Here is a 17,887-nt window from a genome sequence, read left to right on the forward strand (position 1 = left end):
GATGTTTGTGATTCTTTCTGTATATTATGTTCAAGGAAGATGTATCCTCATAGGCACATGCAAAAACATGATAAAAAAGAAAGGATTTACAATATATTAACATTTTTCCTTCCCCGTACTGCTGAAAAGTTTTTAATTTATTTTCCATTTAGTAAAACTACTACGTAATTGCTTACAAAGACCAGTTAAAATACACTGGCTTTTGAAGTCTCATTCATTTAGTTATGGTAACAGCAAAGGTGTTAATGTACATGAAGTGGGTACTCAACAGCGGCCAGTGGAAATGTGAGAAGTCCATTCCAGATAGCTCAGTGGGTTTTTATATTGTGCTACTGTCAGGAAATACTTTGATTGTTGCAATGGTCACAGGAGGCACAGATAGAATGAGCACACAGTACAAGAAAGTGCAATAGAGTTGTTTTCAAGAATTTACCTTTATTTAACATAGCTGAAGCTTGATTACATCTAACAATTTCCTTATAGAACAAAAATGTGCTGATCATTTAGCCCTTAGTTAAAACAGGATTTGTTCCTTCTGACTTGGTATATCTTTACAGTACTGTTCTTTTGAGTAGATGTAACATATTTGCAACAGTTTGTTAGATAAAATGGTTTATATTTTGTCTACTGACAGCAAATATATACTTGGCAATTGTATCATAAAGTTGTTCCAAACTATTTAATGAAATGTCCCTGTCCATTCAGGAAAAATAGCCCTGCAAAGAATGTATGCATTATTGTTATACATTTTACAAAATTTAACCTGTACCAAGGATAGTATGATGTTAAGATTCATTGTGGTTTCCAATGACAAATAAGGTATTCCACTACTTAATCAAAAAACCTAATATTCCACCTTCCAGGAACTACACATGGTATCGTAAGAGATCACCAGACTGGAAAGAAGCTTTACACAAAGTGCAACTGAAGTCTTTGGATTCCTTCTTTGACACAAGACATTTCCTGCACAAGAAATGTTTGCAAGGGAGTTTAAATAGCATGTTGTCCCCACTGCATGCAGCACACTGTTCTACAGCTGTGTGATTGCTGAATCTCGTATATGTAGGGAGACCAGCTAGAGTAGACTCGAGAGCACAATTCAGACTCCAGTTAATCTTCTCTTCATGTGACTCTACATCATGTACCTCAGTCTTAGCTATATCCTCACTCCCGTGCCTTTGTCTTTTATGCCTCAAATGACTCACATCACTTGAAACAGCCACACAAGTCACTTTTTTATTTTCTGTTGGACATCCAACAGAGGTAGTGGGTTTAATGTCTGTTAAAGGCACAGTACTGCAACTCACTTCATGGATGTTACTTTTCTGTTTCCTGCCCACAGTTCTTGGTACATATGCCAGTTCTGGTCTCTCAGAATGATCTATAAGAAACTTATCAATGCAGGCTTTGAGAGCAGTGGCTGGAATGGGCCGGTTATTTTCACTAAACATCCTCCCTGTGAATGGATCACTAGGTGCTCGTCCCCACATTGCTTCATGCTGTTCATGTCTATCAAGTGTACTCTGATCTACAAATTTCCCACAAGGCAATATGAAAGGAAGAGTCATTATTGTGCATGTTACTGAATCAAGAAAATTCTCAGGAATTTCAAACTCTGCACCAGAAACAGTCTGCAACTGACTCTCTGAGTTACCACATGAAACACTTTCCTTCTTTGGAATTCTGGTGGTCCAAAGTTTAAAAATGTTACGCTGGACAGCAGTGTCACAAGATTTACTTGGCTTTCCCCAAACTTCGACTTTGGCCAAAGCAGGAACTGATGAATTAGTTTTAATAATTTTAATCTGTAAACTTCTTGTATTATTAAGAGAAGAACATGTGCTTCCAAAAATTGCTCTCTGAGCAAAAGACTTCAGATGTTTAATTGATCTGGTGTACTGATCATAATAGACTGTTCGATAAAATATTATACCTGTTTCATCATCGTCGAGATAGCCAAATGCAGCCTTTTCATAAATTTGTGGTTTGGATTTAGGCGCTGAGTTTGCATAAATTTCAAAACCAGTCGATTTCTGGTAACCAACCTGAGGCCAGAGGATTACATGACTTACATTCACGCTGCAAATGAAGTGTATAGTTATTGATACCGGAGGTCTAATAGCATTATAAGCTAAAAAGCCTTTCTGAGCTTCTTCAGCATCACTTGAGACCAAATTTGTAACCTCGTAACCATCGGTGCTCACAGTACTGCACACAACCGTGGGATTTAAGGCTGAGCAGCAAAAGTTAATCATAATTATATACTTGCATTCACAATGCAGGCAATATCGTTGAAACTCCAGCAACAACCAAAAAGTCCGTGTTAAATTTGCCTCATTTAGATGACAGTACGTGTAACAGATAAATAGGAAGCGTTCAAAGCATACATATCGATAGAGATATCGTTTTTACAGTTATCGTTCAGTGACAGGCAATACGCACTGAGAGCAACTTATCTGCCAAATCGTCCAGCGACACATATTGCAGATCGTTGTCTTTTGTGGCTTATTCAATATACGATATGCTTCACCAACACTTTCACAAATTAGCAGTCTGTTGTAACTTACAGCTGAAACAATATCGCATCTACAGTCATTTGTGGAGCTTCCTGACGTTACTCGTTCGCTGTGCATCTGGGGCACGGATCCGCAGTACTTTTATTTTCTTTGACTCGGACAATCTGTGTTTTGCAGATGGGCACAATCTGTGGTCCACTAACTACCACATATACATTAAACATGTTACGACAATTTTCTATGACATGTCACGACTTCTGAACTTTTGTAGCTTAAGCTGTAGCACGGATCAAGTCCATGTGTGTCCAAGCATGTGGTAGGCAAAATGTAAAAGTAATCTTTGTTGTATCTTAAATCTATGACATGTCGTACATGTGCACTGTCCGCTGTTCGTTTGCGTTGTTCAGATGGTCTATTAAAAATAAAAAAATGGAGTAAGAACAAAATAAAACTAAACCTTAAAATTATACCAGATTTTTGGAGTCAATGGTACCGAAAGGTCTCGCAGATGGCGCAAAATCCGAAACGTATGGTGAAAGTGTAACACCTCAAGTTATGGAAGTTGCAAGATGGAAAAAGAAATTGGATTAAACTCGTATCAGACGCAAACAATAAAGAGCTATTAATATCAACATTAAAATAATTGTGCACAATGTGTTTGGGAATAACACCAGGCAAGGGTAATAATTACAATTGTAATAGAAGAAACAACAATTGCGAAAAACATTATAAAAGTCTTTAATGAATTACATTCCTTAATTGCGCATGCGAAGCTAGAAGTTTGGTTCGAAATGCTTCAAATTCCTCAGCAAGTTAAAATTCCTCACTAAATACTGTTAAAATGTTTTGAGGGCTGAAACATGTTCACGGAGTGTCTGTCCATTGAACTGGCCGCGGATTGATCGTACGAGGTCACTTGTTCACAATCCCACACCGACCGAATCAGTTGGCTACTAGAGTCTCGTGTGTTCGCATGTTGTCATCATGTATGTGGAGTACTTAGCGCCAAAGAAGAATTCTTTTATGACGGTACCTGACGGTTCTCTCATACCCGGGTAAGAGACAAATGTATATGTCGTGTGTGTTTTGGCAGCACTATGACATTTCAATGTCATGTTTTTATTACAAATTTCTACACTTATGACTGTTACCTTTCTTGTTTGTAAATAGATACTTCGTACCGAAAGAAACTCGTCTCACGGGTTTCAGTTCACGAGCAGTAAACACTGCTTACCTTTAGCACAAGTGTTGAAGTGTAAACTCCTGTAGTCAAAATGTAGAACATGAACCTATATTACGTGTTTGTTATGAATCGTGAATTGTATTTGGGAATATAGTGAGCAATGTTTTCGATCGTAAATTAAATCTTGGCTTTATGTTGTGGACCATGAATTCTAAACGTTGATACCAAGAGAGAAGTTGATAGAGTAATTTACGTAGGACACACACAAACGCCTACCCTTTTCTAAATATTACAGCCTATTGATATTTTGATATGTTTGAATGGTCTGTATTTTAAGCAAGTTGGTTCAAACGATTTGATTAACTGATAAGCAAGACTACTGAAGTTAGGCATATAATTATAATACAGTAAATATTTACTTATGCCTTTCTTGCTATCACTGTATTCTTATGTAGTTGGTTTGCTGTTTTGTGTTCTTCGGAACAACTCACTCCAACCGACAGAAGTTGACAATAGCTCAGATTCTCAAGAAATTTCCCACCATATATAGAATCCTAATGTTCGTTACCATAGTCACAAAAATCTCGTCGTTCAAACACACTTCGAGCCATTTGAATCCAGTTCATACCCCCTTTCTTTAAGATTCATTTTCGCTATCTTCCCATTTACGCCTAGATCTCCAAAGTGATGTATTCACTTCAGTTTTTCAGAATAAATGTAGGCCTATATATTTATTATGTTTCCTTTCGTTTGCGTTTTAACATTTGTCCCACCCACCACATCCTCCTTGATTTGGTCACCATAATATTTCTTAAAGAGTACAGATTACGAAATTGCCTCCAGCCTCTTATTGCTTTATTCCTTTTTGCCTCAAAATTTCTTGTGATCACTGTTTTCAAACTTTATCAGTCTGTGCTCTTTTATTGCGGAGACGGTTACACCCAGACAAAACAATAGTTAAAATGCTATACGTTAAAACGATTAACTTGTTTAATAAATATATGTAAGCTAAATGCATTGAAGATCGTGGGAGTACGGATAAAACATGTTCCATTGGTCTTCTTATTACCATTTAAAATATCTGTTTCTCATATTCCAAGAGCTGTCTCTAAGTTTTGCATCTTCACTGCAAACACTTGTACGTGATATGCATACTAAACATAGGTAAACAAATTACACGATTAATTAGGTAAGTGATAATGAAGTTTGTTAGCACGATTAAAATACTCCTAGCTGCTAACGGAGAACCTGAAGAACCGATTAGAACAGAAAAGAGCGTAATTTTTTACCAGAATCAGACTGGTAGCCTACATATATTGTAGCTCTCGTTTAGTGTTACAGACCTATGTATTTGTTCTACATAGGAGAATAGTGTTAAAATGAATGGTAAAGAAAATGTAAGGATGTGGTCTGGATTCGTGAAATTCGTAGTAGGTTTCAATGACAGGCGGCAACGCGCTGTACCTACGGGTGTCTCACACCTGCCTGGTTGGGATCGGCTGGAATACGAGGTTTCTCGTTGTTATCCTTCAGTTTTTCCTGTATAAATGTCGGTATAGCACCGTCACATATCGTACACCATTGCACGGACGCCTTCTTACTAAACCCTTACCATCATCGTATATCATGAAACAATATCTTACGTAATCTGCCTATTTTCGATTGTTGTCTTCTGGTTGTGTACTAACCTTTAGCGGTAATATGCCGCCTCCATCTTAAGGTTGAAGTGAGGGAACATAGAATATTATTGGGTTAAGACCCTATGGGGTTAGGTGGAGGATCGGACCACGTAACACAAGAAAATTGGTCATTGCAATTTATCAAACTATTTCAAGCTACGTACTGAGAAAAGGGTGCCGATGTGAATCATGCCAGAACTACCTTCTTGTAACATTTCAGGCTTAAGTGTTGTTGATTTCGGTACTGAGAACGTCTATAATTTTTCATTGTTCCCACTGATAGACGTTTAAAAGATTCCAAGTCGTTTTTGGTCACCGAGTGATGTTTTGCAGGTCGTAAAACAAATTCTTTCATAAATCAAAGTGTCATGTGAGGACAGGCGCCACAGTAGCTGTTGACATCCATTTCGACCAAACTTACGACAGGCATGGTGTGTCAGATCGAGTCATCAATGCTCATAACTTAGTGAACTCTAATGAAATATGGTTGCGCAAAGATACGAAGTGCAAGTTAACCTTGAAACATCAACGTAGAGGTCAGCTGTGGTAATAGCCGCAAGAAACGTGATTATTACGTAATAACTTCAATTATACTGTTACAGCTAACACACAGACATCCTATAGGGTGTATTTAAATTACCTTACAATATTCCTCAACGTATTTTAATTGTCCCGAAGATAACAGTGTACCCTAAAGAAGAATATTCATCAGACTCAGTAAACTTTCCTGTGGCATTCTTTAGTAGCAGTATTCATTCTTGAAACAACACTGCGGTAATTTAAATAAAATATTACCCTGACATTTCATATGTGATGTTCAAGTCATTGTTGTACTAATGTGATCCCAGGTCATTGTTGCTGCGTATATCATACTTGAACGAATGTCATGTGGTCATTTTTGCACAACGATGTATTCCAACAGTGGGAAGAGTTCTCATCGTTGGGTAATAATGACCAACCTCCATAGGAAAGCCGAGAGAAACAGACAGACAGACGTGGTTGAGCCCATCAGGTGTTTTTCGCTCACGTTCGCTAAATAGGTCTGTTTTTCATGCAATTTCTGTGGAATTTAGTGACAGTAACACTATTTAGAGACGAAGAAATCAGTGCTTGGACCTACGTTACGTAAACGGCAGATTTAATGCGTTCTGTAGATTCAATGTAAGTGATAAATACAAAGTTGTTGCATGTGAGCAGGCACAAAAGGCCTGTAGTATTTACTTACGCGTCTCAAAGACAACTAACTCTATCGACCAGCCGTTTCCTCTCCAAACAAGTGAAAGGAGAGAAGCAAAACCAGCGATGCTGTCAGACTATTTCAAAGTTGACCAAGCAAACAATAGCCCGTGCTATAAAGCAACTTTGAACGCTGCTGGAGGACAAAAGTTTCTATTTAACGCCTCTTTATCTTTATCTAATCGACGTCTTCAAGTTGCAGCAACCTAATGTTCACGGTCGAATGGTTAGCAATTGTGCTTCGTATTTGTGAGGTCCTGGATTCGAATCTCGGCCTGGAGATCGGCTATCCTGCCTGAGGATTTCCATGACTTTCTTCAGCCATAGTAAAATTCTGGAAGATTTCCATGAAAAAGTCGTTATTCGATCACGCTGTTTGCATTTCTATCCGACTAGTGAATGTAGTTCTATTAATTTTGCGAACAATTCCTCTTTTGCGACTTGTTCAACACAATGTCTGTCACTGCTGGGCGTTTCTTTTAATTTTTGCCCCGAGTAAGCATGATGTTGCATAAAATGTAGGTGCCATTGTATCTTTAACAATGTGCTATTTCTTATTATAATTATACACGAAACGCAACAGTTTGTCCCACCTCACATTTTGTGGTGCACCAAATATAAACTAGAATTCTGTACGTACTCAACTCTTAATTTTGTGGTAAAAACAGGAAACAGATTACTGATGAAAATATTTGGCTAAAAATGACGTAAGTGAGTAATGCAGAATAGTACATGACAAAGAACTTCTAATTGTACAAATAATTTGTTCTTGCACCGCACTAACTAGCCAGTATTTTTCTTCAGTGATGCCGAACACAGCAAGAAATGTTTTTCTTGAAATCTTTAAATGTACACTATATCGAAGATTGTTTTGTGTTAGAAATTAAGTAGAAATCTTAATTACATTTAAGGCTGTTTTATGCAGCAGTTTTTCTGCCATGAACCATTTTTATAACACTGATAAATACTAATTTGCGCTCCTAGTAAAATAACATAATGGACAGAACAAACTCAAATTTCGTTCGGGAACTTTCGGCGTAGAACTCCGATACCAACTTTCTTTGAAATCTTTGTAGTAGTTCCGGATGCACACCAGACCTTCCCATTATACTTTCATTTGCGCTTCGTACAAAGAATGCATTACAAAACGAAACTTTTCGAGAACAATTTTGTGGTTATGCCCTTACGAACATGGCTGTGAGGTGAAGGAATAAATCATATTTTGAGTGAAGCCTCCCATCGCTGCATACCTATTTTATGAAGTGGCAACATGCAACCGGGGTTAGGATCTATACACAGGGATCCCTCGTGGTGCCTGGCGGAGGAAGATGATCACAGCACGCCATCACTGATAGTGATCTCACCCAATTGCTTCAGTGGCGGTAGTCTGTTGAAATGTTATATTGAGAAGATGAGGGGAAATTAACTCGCAATTCAGTGGTATTGGCAAGAATGCGATTTCAATAACAGAATGTCTGTAGGCTATACCAAATTTAAGTAGACTGTTTAGCAAGCCAAACAGTTTGCAACGAAAAAGATAATACTTTTTTATCTGAGGGTAGGCCTATTATAAACTGCAAATAGTAGAACACATTAAGTCGAAACTGATGGCCAATGTCGTTTTGAGTTTGCTAGTTGACGCGTGTAAAAATAGAAGAAGAAGAAGAAAATAGAGAGAGAAGTAGCATTTGATTGACTGGGCAAAATTGTATTTCCTGACGAAACAAAATCCAAAGGATCAGTGGTTGCAAATGGGACAATCTGTCGAATGTTGGATCTTGTCTACCTAGCTAATAAACATTGAGGACACTCTCATAAGTTGAATGTATGGTGTAGAAATAAGTTATGCTCCTAATTCGCTTTTATTGTCTAAGAAACATAAGTGTGTAGGCATGCAGTATTTGGGCGCTTAGCCACAGCTTAAGGGACACGCTGACATCTGTATCTCGTATTCTATTCGTCGGTCTCTCAGTATGCATGAAAAAGAAAACTGAGAAACGGATAAACAAATTATTATACAACTTAATATTGGAGAATTTAACAAAAAATTGTTGAATCATTTCAGTCTTTATTTACACACGAAAACAAATGTTTCATTGTATGCAAAAGCATTGAAAAGTGAAGCCTTAGTATTGATCGTCTTTATATAGGACATAACATTAGAAATCAATAGAGAGTCTTCTACGTTTGTGATCAATGTAACTGTGCCTTTACCGCGATAATTTTTAGGCGCGTTGTCCACTGTAGGTCAAAAGCTTACAATCTCTATAATTTATTTCATAAATTAACATTTCTCACCCGAAACTTAATTTCCATTTATCTACTACCTTTTCATTGCAGCATGCAAGAGCACAGATGTTTCTTACAGAATTTGAAAATGGCACAGTGCTCCCCAGCGTTTCCTAAAATATCCTTGTCGAGGGGAACGTGTTTCACAAAGACTTGGTTTGTGTTTTTGAGTTGGTGAAGTTATTTTACCATACCAGTGAGGTAATAATGAATAATTGTTGACTATGGCGAAGGAATAGGACTGCTGCTTGTCATTCAGGCCAATAAAATATTTATTGTGCATCGTTATTATGTTTTCATTTAGGTTTTATGCACTGTAACTCAGTGGCTACAGTGCTGGAACTTTCTTGTTGGGGACTGGGTTCAGTTGAAGTTGCAACCATTTGGTATTCGGGGTGGCTATAAAATAAAATACAAAATGAATTGGACTGAACTTCTTCTGGACGAAAGAGCTATGGATGTCTGGGAACCAATTTTGTGTATAAAATTGTTTCGCACTACTGCCATGTTGATGTTTTCTGATGACAAGTAGTTGAAGGGTACTAAGATGTAGTCAGTCAGCGTATGTAATATTAATTTGCTTAATTGAATCAGGGGGGCAGATGCACACGTTTGAAGTTCGTTAGAGTTCAGAGTTACTTTTCGGAAACGTGCAACGACTATCAGCTGTGTCCTGAGAATATGATAAAAGTAATCCCCTCGAGGTGCTTTTAATATTTCTTTGGGGGAGGGGGTTTAAGAATTATTTCTGAAAGAAGCCTGATCGCTTGCAGGCCAGAACTTTCGGATATTTTAATCCTTTAACATTTTAAATTGGAAACAAGTTTGCGTACTATAAAATCAAATGCGTGCTTTGCATGCCTTTTAACCGTTTATTTTTGTATTTGCTACTTAATGCCTTCTCAAGAGTATTACAAGTTTTCTTTTACGGTATTTGGATTTAAGGTTCGTACATTAACACAAGCTTCAAAATACAAGCTACCGGTATTTGGTGTTTCTCATTCAATTTGAATTCCTTATGCTTTCTCTCAGTTTTTCTGATAACATACTTCGATCAAAATTAAAACGGAATGGAGATGAAACATCTCTCTTTTTAGACCACTTCAATGGAATCTGCTTTGAACTTTTGTTTATAAATGCAATTGCTAAAATTCGTCTTAATTGAAATAAGGTAATCCACGGTGATGCAAATTAAATTAAAATCATTGTGTTATACTTCTGTGGTAACTAAATCATAGCATATGGACGAAATCTGTAGGTCTGCTGTATTGATGTACTGTAAGCAAGTAATATATTACTTTCTCTGTTTTAGGTATACCGGCCATTGTCCTACACTTAAATTCCGCTTTGGTAAACCATATGGAGCAAACACTAAAGATATTATCAAGGTACTGGTTGAGGGTTTTATTTTAATTTCCTTATGTAAAGCCCCAATTTAACCTGAGGTCTTAAAGCTGCCATTCGGTGCGATATTTCAATCTCCGAAAGATTATAAATCGTTAGCTATTGAGGTTGTTATCTCGTATGATATCATTAGTAAGTTACAGTTCTTCGGTTTTAATTAAAATTAGTCTTACTAGTTGGCCTACAATATTACATGCAACATAAGTTTATTGTCGCCTTTAGTTCCTCAACTAATGGAAGTCTTTGTAACGAGTGCGGGTTATTACACAGAATATAACGGTTAACGTATTTGATACTCACATCCTGCTGCCAGACACTTCCTTGTGCTTTTCCTACGTTGAGAAACCGTCTTACTCATGCAAAACAATAGGTAAAACATAGGTTGCTTCTTTCCCTCCGGTTCTGCTTTGTGTGAATCGAAATGTGGAGGTCTTCACCAAAAATTCTTTCAGTTCTAGCACGATGGTGTCAATTTCCTACTCGCCATCTATATCGAGATGCACATGTCAGGACCGACATTTGTTTTAGAAAACTAATACTCATAGTCTTCTATTTTCGTTCGAAGTCAAGTGTTTGGAATTCATTGTGTTTCTTTTTATGGGATTATGTATTTCCCCTGGAGTAGGCATGATCCCTCGGAAAAAAAAATACCTGTGTTCTTTGAAACATATGGTTCCTCGCCACAGTTGTGTACGATGCATGTGGAACTATTTAATGTTTCCAGTCGAATTGTTGTTCTGTTAAATTTCATGGAGTTGGTGCAGCATACTTTATGCAAGGATCAAATCCACGAGATTTCCAAATATTTAACAGCTGACCTCACCAATAGCGTTTTACTAGGCATTTATGCTTCTGTCAAGAGTAAAGAAGATAGAAATGTTTTATTTATAGTTTAGTATACCAGTCCAGAACCCCTGTAACTGTTTGACTTGAAATTTGAACTAGCCAGAAGATCATGGGTGAAGGGCCCCCCCCGCTAGCAAGCCATATGTGGAGGTTCCCTCACCAGCAAGGGATCTGGTATGCTGGTCAAAACACATGGCATTACTCGAGTGGACATAGTCGACAGCGGGCTTTCAGCCAGTAAACCAAACTTTTGTACCAGTTAGGGAAATAGTGTATAAGATTTTCTTTAATTTCAAAAGTAAAATTATTCGGTTTCTTAAATTTGTTATTCCTGTATTTATTGATATACATAAAAATTACCACGTCAACCCTGAGGTGATCCTTGTTCCCCACTGACTCTAGTTCGGGATATATTAGGTTGTGGTTCCGTGCATAATTTCCGTGATATTTTTTGATACTATGCTTTAAATGGCATAAAATGTTGTGAGCAACTGCTTGAATAAGTGTGCTGTCTATAAACGGGTAGCTTAATAAAACCTAACCTTACCATAGCTAACCTAGTTAAACCTAACTTAACCTAAGCCAATATAACTTATACCAATCAAACGTAAATGAATCCAAAATAACCGACCGGCATAGGATAAAACCCACCGCTGCTTTACGGCTTCCGCATAACCTTCCAGGATTTCTCCAGCACTTCTCCATGACCAATGATCCAGGACTAGTCCTACACCTCACTACGACTTATCCAGAATTTCTCCAGGACTTCTCCAGCACTTCTTCAGGACAACCCCGCGATCACCCGTTGAACACGCTAGAAATTCTCCAGGATAATCTAACCCATCGCAAACAACACAAAACAATATAAATAAACGAAATTAAATTTACATCAGGAGAAAACCCATATGTGCTTGGAAGTCCGGAAGAGGGCGGCCATAATTATTTACGTAACTTTTTTCACTCTAAGACAAAAATAAATAATTTGCCGTAACTATGATACACTTCCTTTGCTCATTATCATTATTAGAACGAAAAATAGTCAGCACACAGAATTACTGAACACTCATTAACAATAACCACGAAACAGTTTGTGATACAGAAACCGGTCTAAAACACGTGGTACCGGACAAGGGTGTTTACTAAAAGCCGGCTGCTGGGACTGCAGCCCCGATACGCGCTCTACCAGTGAACTGCCCCTCACTCTACCGCCCGCCGCGCTCTCTGCTTTTGACCGGCTGGCCCCCCTGAAATCCTTGCAGCCGGATGATAGCCCCGTTCTGCTTCGCAGTCCTCGCCCGTGAACTTACTATCAGATCAGCCGATTAGTGGATAATGACAACGTAAGGGGCAATATTAAAATAATGATATAGAGGGAAAAAAGTGTTACAAATTAAATAAATACAAAAGATATTTTAATTTTTTAAAAATTATAGGGGGTGCTGCAGCTCTTATGGACTGGCCGCCACTGCTTTCAGTGCTTGTATGAAGTTAGGCATCACCAGTAATGAAGTCAATATATAATCCATTAAAAGAAAAAGATGTTTAGAGTAGATTTAAAATGTCACTAATGTATAGTTATATTTATACTTGGGAGAATAAACAGTTTTAAGTTAGACCTACTTAAATAGCACACTCAAGTTTTATACCTACCAAGAATTCAACTGCCTCTTGCTTTAATTTAAATAGTACTTGAGATCAACTTTATTAAATGTTTGCATATTTATGACAACATGTACGAGAGAAGTGAATCACTTCTGTTATGGCAGTGACTAGTGTATTACTGTATCAAATATGTTTTATTTCAAGGAACTGAGTGTGAAAGATTTGTCAGTTCGCCATGAGCCGTACAGACAAAGTGATCCCAACAAAGTGGTACTTACCACAGCAGTTCGTAAAGAAGGTCATGCTGAGGATCCAGTGCTGCCTTTTAAACACAGGGCCCGTAGATATGTGCTGGGATACACAGGTAGGAGTAGAATTCTTCAACGCATTTCAATATCAAGGAACTAGGTATCTGTAGCTTTGTTACTCCACTGACTATATTCTGCCAATCCTCCTCATTCCTGCCTGCTGCATTATAACAATTTTTAATTATTAAGATCATTGTGGAGATTTTGAATTTCCACATGGAAATTGTTACGTTCATTTTGATATTGCTGTTAAACAAGAATCCTTATTGTGTAAAATTATTCTTTTGTACTTCGTCCATCATCTAAGTTATAAAATCTGAAATTATAAAACTACATTTCTGGAGTAGGATTTTGCTTCCATCTTCAGGTTAAAAGGTGAAAGAGGGCAGAAATCCTATCTGTTGGGCCTGGTGGTTGAGCTACCCTCGGACCTGGACCGATGCCAGACAGGCACAGACTAGAGAAAGTGATCAAGGTGTATGAATTTGCCATAAGCAAAACTTTCAAACTATATTACTTATATCTTACAACAGATAGTGCAGGTAAAGTATCATGTGTTTATTTTGAACAGAGAAAATGCACTACCTAATGCTATACATTTTTGTCAGGTTATATTCCAGGGATGAATTTCCGATATGGCAAATCTTTCCAGCGAGCAGCAGATGACAGTGTGATGGAATTCAGTCAGAGAATGTCACAAGAGAAAGTGAGGAAAGAGAAGGATCGTGGGCACAGGTCACAGTCTGCTCCTAAAATGCCCCCTGTCCGATCCAGAGATGAAGTGAAGAACACATTAAACAACTACCATAGTTGCAAATATAGTGGTATGTATATGCAACTGAACAGTGTTTCTGAAACATTCCCACCTCCCCACCTAGATTCATCCTCTAACTGCCTGAAATTTCTCTTCAGAACCACAATTATGGTGGCAAAAGAAAGTGTGACATTGACCAGTGGTTCTGAAACTTTGCAACCAAGAAGACTAAAGCTTTCCTTCAGAACTTAGATAATATGAATTAAAAGAGTGCGAGCAAGTTGTGCTATCAAAAGTGCTGGTGTAATGATGAAAAGTATGCAGCCAACAATACAGAACAGGACACCATACTGAGTACCTGAATATTACAGTGAAGTGGTCAGCAATCCTGTTCTGTGCTGGAAGGTTCTACTTGAACTGCAGGCTCATGATCCATAATATTCTTCATCATTTTCCTCAGTCATTCCAGGAAAATGTCACGATAATGCTTTAATATAAGCCATGGTTGCTTCCTGCCACACACTTTCCAATTCATCATTCACAAATCACTCTGTCTTAATACTACACAATCAAAATAGTTGAAACAGCATTGTTAAATAAACCAAGAATCAAAGCATACTGACCTGAGGTAGCACATCAGTAAAGCATTTGACTTATAATCTGGATGTAATTAATTGTAATTTTGGCTAGAAACTGCTTCCTCATCGAGGTTGTTTATTGTTTTCCTTATCTTCTCCATGTGAATGAAAGCACTTCCTTCCAGGTCTGGATAATTCTCTGTATATAATGATCTTCACAAATCATTTAATGCTAAGTAATCTCTTCATCTGATACAGCCAGATCATTATGCAAGTAATACATGTTCTTTTTTAAAGTTCATATGACAATTTATTTTAAAAAGTAGTGTTCAGAAATTAATTGTAACAATAATGATATCTTTATGCCCACAGTCTTTACAGTTAATGAATATAATTATTTGATACCATGCAAACCATCCAAGTGTGTGAAATTTCTTGACTATTAGTTTCATAAAACAGCTCCATGGAGTTAGTTTAAACCAGCAAACATTTAATGCTAAATCAGAGCATTTTTTTTGGAAGGGTGATGCATTTGTACAGTGTGATGTGTAGTGCATGTGTTAATGTGTTACAGATAACCACATCTCTCCTGAGTTTCCACCCATTGCAGGATATACGGGCCACATCCCTCGAGTGCGCAGCACAGAGGTTTCACTCAGCCAGCGGTACAACACTGCAGCCCGGAATGGATTGGCGCTATTACGTGAGGAACGGCAGCGTAGAAGTGAAATTGAAGAGGCAACGCAGGCAGTACGCAGAGCTCTCCAGCATGATAGTAGATACACTATACCAGCCATGTGAACAGCAAGTGAGCAAGACAGTGTAACTTTGAAGAATATTTAACAGAAATGTCTTAACTAGCTTGTGTGCGCATGTGTGTGCGCACGCACGTGCATGCACTCATGTGCATGTGTGCACAGTGCTGTCAGTTATGAAAATAATTCCATTTTCTTTTTTCATTGTGTTGCAATATATAGGTTGCTTCTAGACAGAAAAAAGATCTCTTGTCTGACAGAACAAATATACATACATGCATGCACACACACATACATGTGCACAAAAATACATAACATACAGCCTATAAGCTGTATAAGTTTTCATTACTAATTACTTTTCCCATATAAACCATAAATGCCTAGTCCCTTAGAACTCTTCAAGGAATTTGGTACTATATAATTATTAAGCATACATTTGTTACAATAAATACATGTTTTTAAAATCCTAAGTCCCTGTGCCATGATAAAAAAGCAAGGGTTAAATTATTTACGATTTGCAGGATTAAAGATAAAAATATCACATAATTAAAAATTCATTATATTTTATATTATTGTTAATGGGAACAATTTTTTAAATAATTTGTTTTTAAATCAGTCAAAAGAGATTTCTGTTTCGGTCCATATGATATGTTTATGTAAACATTAATAAAACTCACTTTAATGTGATTTTAAAAACGAATTTCCAGTTTTATTAGACAGCATTGTAATACATGAAGGACCACTTATGTGGTAACTCTTTCCAGACTTATTTTTATTTCAATAAATCTTTTTACATTTAAATGTTATACTTGGTAACATTTATATTGCTGAAGGACAAAAAATAAACTTCAACTGTTAAGAAATGCCAGAATATGTTTCTTTCACTGATCTCAAACACCAAATAATAGCCCTATGTCTTTGTCTAATGAATAACATTTAAGAGGTTAAAGAAGAAGTACAGAAGCGATTAATCAATCTGGCGACAGTTTATATATTTCATGCATATCACAATTATTTCTGATTTCCAAGTACTTCTGATTTATTAAAATGATTTAATTTATTGGTTGCTACCATTTGCTTCAGTAACCAGTTGTACCTGATTTTGTATAACATTTATCAGTTTTTGACATTCTATGAGTAAAATCAATTACATATGTTTCAAAGAACTCATCTTTCAATTAATCTTAATTATATTCTATATAAACTTCTCATAAGTTGCCCTCGGTGGTCTAGTGGTTAGCGTGCTTGCCACTGGACCCAAGGTTTGTGGGTTCAAACCCAGCCGGGGTTGGTGGATTTTTAAGTGTGATAAAAATCTGTAGCACAACTTTCTTTAGAGGGGAAGTAAAGCCGGCTGTCACATCAAAATTATTGTATTATTATCACTGTTGTAATTATTATTATGTATTTTCATTTATTCTGTGACCTATTAAGAGGCTGGCATTTCCTACACTATATGACTTGGTTCTTTGAATGAGGTAATAAATCCTTCACACTACATGTAATGGTTGTTCCATCATGACTAGCTCACCTGAACATTGTTTGTGAAAACAGGGTGTATCACATGTTAAGGTTTTTATCAAGATGTTCTTTTGTATTGTTTAACCTACTCCTTATAGTTTGTCTGTGTAAAACCCTACTCCTTCCACCTCCTCTAATTAATCTCCTTTAATTTAACCCTACCAAGTAATCTTCAAAAGCATTTTCAGTAAATACAAATAATAAATAAATTATACATATATTTAATGTCAGCTCATTATTCAGTGTCCTATGCTTCAATGCTCTTATATGCTTTTACAATGTTAGAAATAACACTCCCCGAATTTAAAATTGAAACATATTCAGTCAAAAATGTAACCCTCTTTAAATAATGAGTCTGTAAAAATAGCTTCGATTTACATGCTTTTGTATTATACAGTGATTTATAGGAATGCACATACTGCATAAATCAGGTAATAATATATATAACTGCAGTGGTAATTTAGATATTTAGAGTATAAATTTGGTGGTTCTTTCAGACAATCAGCAAAGGATGTGTACCAGGTGTATTTAGTATATTTTGATGGGAGCTGATAGGTTGACAATTCCTTCAGAATTCCATCAGGGCTGAGAAGCCTAAATACATAGCTCACAAATAAGAAGTACAAAATAAATTAAATCCAAGTCAGGAGAAAAATAAACATGTGATAATGTTTGCTTTTTGATCAACTTTGTATTTAAATTCATCTTATACTTATGTCACATTTTGGGTGGGCGTATGCACTGCACTGCTAGAACCAGTACTAATCTGATTGAGGCTTATTGTTAACTGATAGCCTACCACCCACTTACAAAACTCTTCAGAAGTGTTGTCCATTTGCTTACATGAACAGGACCATAATTTCTAAAGAAATTTGGTTTGTCTTGATTTGTTTAATAAGGCAAACATAAAGTTATCCCTATACTTATTTGAGCACATACCATAAATAAATATGTGGACATGGAGGGATACCACCATTCAGTCATAAACTTGGCTCTACATGCAAGCTATATTTTACCAACTGGTTTGGAAAGGGAATAATTCATAAGATTATTAGGGACAGAAAACCAGTTTCATGTGTTAATGCAAATAGGATTTCTTGAAGATGGGTGTTAACTAGGATGCTGCACCATATAGTATGGTAGATATCGACGTGTTTGAAGAACTTTCCGCCGCCATCATCAGGGTAACGACTCACCGCTGCGCAACATCCCAGAA

At 36.9% G+C, this 17,887-nt stretch overlaps 2 protein-coding genes across 3 annotated transcripts; one reads left to right on the forward strand and one right to left on the reverse strand.

The window, feature by feature from the left end:
• Window positions 1–415: 415 nt before the first annotated feature.
• On the reverse strand, window positions 416–2,795 carry LOC110841398 (RING finger protein 37). The gene has a single exon (XM_022086905.2). The coding sequence runs from the start codon at window positions 2,253–2,255 to the stop codon at window positions 867–869; it is 1,389 nt and encodes a 462-aa protein (XP_021942597.1). The 5' UTR covers window positions 2,256–2,795; the 3' UTR covers window positions 416–866.
• A 637-nt stretch (window positions 2,796–3,432) lies between these two features.
• On the forward strand, window positions 3,433–16,896 carry LOC110841399 (ciliary microtubule inner protein 2B). Of its 2 annotated transcripts, none has more exons than XM_022086906.2 (5): window positions 3,433–3,571; window positions 10,216–10,291; window positions 12,960–13,119; window positions 13,672–13,887; window positions 14,970–16,896. In XM_022086906.2, exons 1-5 carry the CDS (start codon window positions 3,501–3,503, stop codon window positions 15,194–15,196), a joined length of 750 nt encoding a protein of 249 aa, XP_021942598.1. In that variant the 5' UTR covers window positions 3,433–3,500; the 3' UTR covers window positions 15,197–16,896. The 2 variants fall into 2 exon arrangements, with proteins under 2 accessions (XP_021942598.1, XP_021942599.1); XM_022086907.2 differs by lacking the exon at window positions 3,433–3,571 and adding an exon at window positions 6,337–6,539.
• Window positions 16,897–17,887: the final 991 nt, after the last annotated feature.

This window comes from Zootermopsis nevadensis, unplaced genomic scaffold (assembly GCF_977971745.1).
Source record: "Zootermopsis nevadensis isolate Lab colony 2312 unplaced genomic scaffold, Znev_1.0 Znev_ptg000020l, whole genome shotgun sequence".
In the NCBI taxonomy this organism is placed as follows: domain Eukaryota; kingdom Metazoa; phylum Arthropoda; class Insecta; order Blattodea; family Termopsidae; genus Zootermopsis; species Zootermopsis nevadensis.